At 40.3% G+C, this 5,104-nt stretch overlaps 1 protein-coding gene across 2 annotated transcripts in view; it reads left to right on the top strand.

Moving 5' to 3' along the window:
* The window catches only part of Ttc5 (tetratricopeptide repeat domain 5), a 37,345-nt gene that overhangs the window by 28,766 nt on the left and 3,475 nt on the right, over window positions 1–5,104 (top strand). For both annotated transcript variants that reach the window (XM_013035718.1, XM_013035716.1), the window contains 3 exons: window positions 1,152–1,363; window positions 1,691–1,841; window positions 2,968–3,059. In XM_013035718.1, the coding sequence (XP_012891172.1) occupies window positions 1,181–1,363; window positions 1,691–1,841; window positions 2,968–3,059 (426 nt within the window). In that variant the 5' untranslated portion in view covers window positions 1,152–1,180. The remainder of the gene's footprint in view (window positions 1–1,151; window positions 1,364–1,690; window positions 1,842–2,967; window positions 3,060–5,104) is intronic.

The following is a 5,104-nucleotide window of genomic DNA, read 5'->3' as shown; positions in this document are numbered from 1 at the left end:
CCTCCTCCTCTTCTTCTTCCTCTTCTTTTCTCCTTCTTTTGTTCAAGGCTGGTGCTCTACCACTTGAGGCATACCTTCTGTTAGCAAAATTAAGATTAATTAGACTTTGCCAGAGAACCACACAGACATCCAGGTACAGAGAACAAAGAAAGGTTTATTGCCCGGAAAGTGGGCCGACAAGACTCCTCAAAAGGGAGAAGTGAGAAGCACTGGCTATTGTCTGGGGTGGCCTATATAACCTAGGGGGTTTAGGATGGTCCAGAAGGGGTAAGAGGCAGAGACCCTGGTGTGGACATGTGGGCCAGAGGCTTCATCATGGTGGATTAGGATTTATGGCTGCCATCCAAGTAGTAGATAAGGGTCCTGCAGCTGTCCAGTCCTGAAGGTCACTCTAAGGGGATCTTGTTGCCTTATATGGCGGTAGCTTCCCCAGAGAAGTGCCATCCCAAGGTAAAGGGGGTTGGAAATTGATTATTTACTGCCTTTACTGCATGGGCCTAGTGTTGCCTAGGAAGGGAGCATGCTAAGCTGTAGAGAAGAGAAGGAGTTGACTAAGCTATGGGAAGGGACTCAGTTAGCTAACACCTTCACTTCCTGCTTTTTGGTGGTTAATTAGAGATAAGAATTTCATGGGCTTTTCTGCTTGAACTGGCTTTGAACTTCCATCCTCAGATCTCATCCTTCTGAGTAGCTAGGATTACTGGTATGAGCCAACAGTACTGGCTTTTGGAGGGCCTTGTCTTTTCTTAACTTCTAAAATTTAATTCCCTACGTGTATGCCATATACTTGTTTTCATTTTTATTTTAATTTTCCTTTTTTTATGTTCTGCCTTTACCATGTTGTTAGCCTTCTTAAGGAACAATAGTATTTTTTTTTTTTTTTTACCCAATTACCTAACCTATTCTCAACATAGTAGGCTTTTAGTAAGTGGTTTGTTGCTGAGATTTTTCTTATGTCCATCCTTTTAACTGGCATGCAGCCCTGCTCTTTTACATTTCTGGGTTTTTAAATTTTGTTGCTTTGGTAAGGCGCTAGCCTTGAGCTGAAGAGTTGAGGGACAGCGCTAAGGCCCAGAGTTCAAGGCCCATGACCGACAAAAAAATAAAAAATAAAAAAAAATAAATTTTGTTGCTTCTTCCCTTTCTCCTAGGTTCTGTCCGGGGCAAAGCACAGGCTTTAATGCTAACCGGGAAGGCACTGAATGTGATTCATGATTATAGCCCTAAGGCTGAGGAGCTTCTGTCAAAGGCTGTGAAGCTGGAACCTGCACTGGTGGAAGCTTGGAACCAGCTGGGTGAGGTGTACTGGAAGAAAGGGGATGTCGCTGCAGCCCACACTTGCTTCTCTGGAGCCCTCACTCATGTGAGCCATGCACTATCCCCATGGACCATCCCAGTGGGAAGGATTCCTTTGGTTCTTTGAACTTTCTTAGGACAAGAATGAAAGATCAGAACAGAATCTGAAATTGGAGAAGAAAATCAGAAGGGAGACAGGGTGGATGAGAAAATAAGATATAAGGGACCCATAAAGGAAAAAGAAGATGGGACAGGTTTGGAGTAGATGCAAGCATTGAAGATGCAGATGGCCACAAGAATTGTAATGAAAAATGAGAGAAAAATGGAGATAGAATTGATTTGGAAGAGAAAGGTAGAATTAGGAAGGTTGAGTATGTATTTTTTCTATTTACAGTGCAAGAATAAAGTCTCCTTGCAGAACCTGTCAATGGTTCTTCGCCAACTACGACCTGGATCTTTAGATGAACATTCTCGCCATGTCATGGACAGTGTTCGGCAGGCCAAGCTAGCTGTGCAGATGGATGTCCTTGATGGCCGATCCTGGTGTGAGTGCTCCCCAAAGCTCTTCAATAACTTTCTAGAATAGTGGCTCTCAGTCATGGCTATCTATGAGAATTGGATGAAGCCCATCTATTGAGTCTGATTCTGAGGGCATCTTTGTTTAAAAGAAGTGGAAAGGTATTTTAATGATCCTCTATTGAAGCTCCTGGATCTGTTGATCCAAGAGAAGAGACCTTGGTTTTCATATAAGTGAGCAGGGCTTTCAGTAAAGTCAGACCAAGTATATCCTAGAGGGAAAAGGGGTGTCCATCTCCCCAAATTCCATGAGGACAATTTATTTCCCTATCCCAGTAGGATTTTGGGTATACCAAATAGCATGTCATCTCTGGTTTGAGTCAGATATGGAACCTTTTTTTTTTTTTCTTTTCTTCCTTTATTTCTCTTTCTTTTCATTCTTATTAATTTTTTTTTTGGGGGTCCAGTCGTGGGGCCTGAACTCTGGGCCTGGACTCTGTCCCTCAGCTCTTCAGCTCAAGGCTAGCGCTCTACCACTTGAGCCATAGCGCCACTTCTGGCTTTTTCTTTTTTGCTTATGTGGTGCTGAGGAATCGAACCCAGGGCCTCAGGCATGAAAGGCAAGCGCTCTACCACTGAGCCACCTTCCCAGCCCTCTTATTAATTTTTGTGCCAGTCCTGGGGCTTGAACTCAGGCCTGGGTGCTGTTGCTGAGTTCTTTTGCTCAAGGCTAATGTTCTGCACTTGAGCTAGAGCTCTACTTCTGGCATTTTTTGGTTTGTTAGTTGGAGACAAGTGTCTCATGGACTCTCTTGCCTGGGCTGGCTTTGAACTACAATCCTAAGATCTCAGTCTCTTGAGTAGCTAGGATTATAAGAGTGAGCCACTGATGCTTGGCTCTTCTTTTTAAATTTCTGAGATAAGATCATACTGGCTTTGAACAAGTCTCCCATATGATGGGATTATAGTGTGTGTAATCATTCTATCCTGAGTTTACTCCCAGCATGAGGAAGGTGGAGGCAGTAGGTTCTGAACTTGGGTTATAGTAGGGCTTAAATGAGGGGTCTTTGAAATAGACGTACAAAGGTTGCAAAAGTAGATCATATCTTGGACTTGGGCTCTGAGATGATGGATCTACCACTGTTTCTCTTTCAGATATTCTGGGGAATGCATACCTTTCTCTTTATTTCAATACTGGCCAGAGCCCTAAGATCTCCCAGCAAGCCCTCAGTGCCTATGCCCAAGCAGTAAGTACTTTGGATACCCAGGTGCAATAAATAGAAACAGCAACAAAAGCAAGAACATGGTTTAGCCTTTCTTGTGGTCCTTTAGCAAGTGATGTGGGCAGTATTTTAGCATCCCATGAGCATCTGCAGAGGTGATTTCATTCTTTTTATAACTTGAACTTAACTATTGGTTATTGGTGCCAGATAACTCCTTGAATAGTCTAAATTTCTCACACGCACATAAAATAAATCTCAGAGCTTAGATCAACAGGTTCATCTTTATTAATAGGGAAAAGCCTATTAAAATATGCTTATTATGTGACTGTTTGGGTGTGGACCAACAGGAGTGAGAAAGAGAAGAGAGAGTGATGAGGGATTAAGTATTGAACTACATTTTATACATATATGAAAATGTCATAATGAAACCCATTATTATATACAGTAGAAAAAAATTCTAAAAAATTTGTGTATACTTATTTTAATGAAAACTAAGAGTTAAGGTGTAAATTAGGTGCTCTCCTTAAATTAACTACTAGGTAATGTCACTCTGGATTTCTCCATAGGCTAAAAGATAAAACAGTACCTATTTTATTCTGAAGCATTTCTTTTTCTTTTTTTTTTGGTCAGTCATGGTGCTGGAACTCTGGCCCTGGGTGCTGTCCTTGAGCTCTTTAGCTCTACCTCTTGAGCCACAGTGCCCATTTTCTGGTGGTTTATTGGAGATAAGATTCTCACAGATTTTTCTGCCAGGGCTGGCTTTGTACTGTGAACCTCAGATCTCAGCCTCCTGAGTAGTTAGATTACAGATGTGAGCCACTGTTACCTGGCTTTCTGCAGCATTTCTTAGGAGTTAATTCACTGGAGCTCATGCTTGCTTTGTTTTCTAGTCTGTTTTTCTTTTTCTTTTTTTGCCAATTCTTAGGGCTTGAACTCGGGGCCTGGGCACTGTCCCTGAGCTTCTTTTGCTCAAGACTAGCTAGCATTCTACCGCTTGAGGCAAGCGCTACTTCTGGCTTTTTCTGTTTATGTAGTATTGAGGAATCAAACCCAGGGCTTCATGCATGCTAGGCAAACACTATCACTAAGCCACATTCCCAACCCCTTAGTCTGTTTTTATATTGACAGCATGATTGCATTGTATCTTTTCCCCTTCCCCCTTTCCTTTCTATTTTGTTGTTTTGAGATGTAATCTTGATTTGTGAACCTCTTGGTGCTAGAATTATAGGCTGTAAGATACCATGGCCAGTGTTTGTATTTTGAACAGTAAAATTATGTACTCCTATGTAAGATTTTGTGTTTGACACTCACCTAATAGTTGTTTTTACCTCTTTAATTTTTTTTCTCCTGAACCTGTATTTAAAACATATGGTCATTTAAGCAATTTGAATTCATGTTGCTTGTGCTTTTTCAATGTTCTAGACAATAAATACAAACTGAAAAAACAACAACAAAAAATATGAGTTTCTTCACAGCACATTTGTATGCCATCTTGGGTTTCTGTGTGTTTCAGAGAAGTAGCATTTGACATCTTATGTGTGTTTAGAAGGCATTTGGAGGCCCTGGATTCTACTTGTGTATAGAACTTTGCTCATTGGCAAGAGGCATGGCATTCTACTGATAATCATTTCTGCTTTGGACACAAATGTCACTTAATTTTTTAAAATCAAAATGCTTTTATGTATTTTCTCATATCTTTATAATGCTGTATAGATTAGTTATAGCCATATATATATATATATTTTTTTTTTTTTTTACAATGGGTCAACCTGTATCTTTATTTCAGCATTTTGTTCTTTCCCTTTCCCTCCCCAAATTAGAAAAAAACATATATACAAGATGCAGGGCACTGGAATCAAATGCAGTGAAAACAGGTGTTATACCATGGGGGAAGAACATACAAGAGAAACAAAAAAAATCACATAGTACATTATATATACATTAAAAACAACAGCAAGAAAGATAATACCCTTTGTTCATTTCACTTAGCATCATCTTATATGGTCATATGTACATAGCTTTTGACCTTTTCTGCTTCTCCTAGACATACAATAGTTATTGCTAATAAG

This window comes from Dipodomys ordii, unplaced genomic scaffold, assembly GCF_000151885.1.
Source record: "Dipodomys ordii isolate 6190 unplaced genomic scaffold, Dord_2.0 Scaffold218, whole genome shotgun sequence".
Lineage (NCBI taxonomy): Eukaryota > Metazoa > Chordata > Mammalia > Rodentia > Heteromyidae > Dipodomys > Dipodomys ordii.
This window is presented reverse-complemented; position numbering and strand designations above follow the sequence as displayed.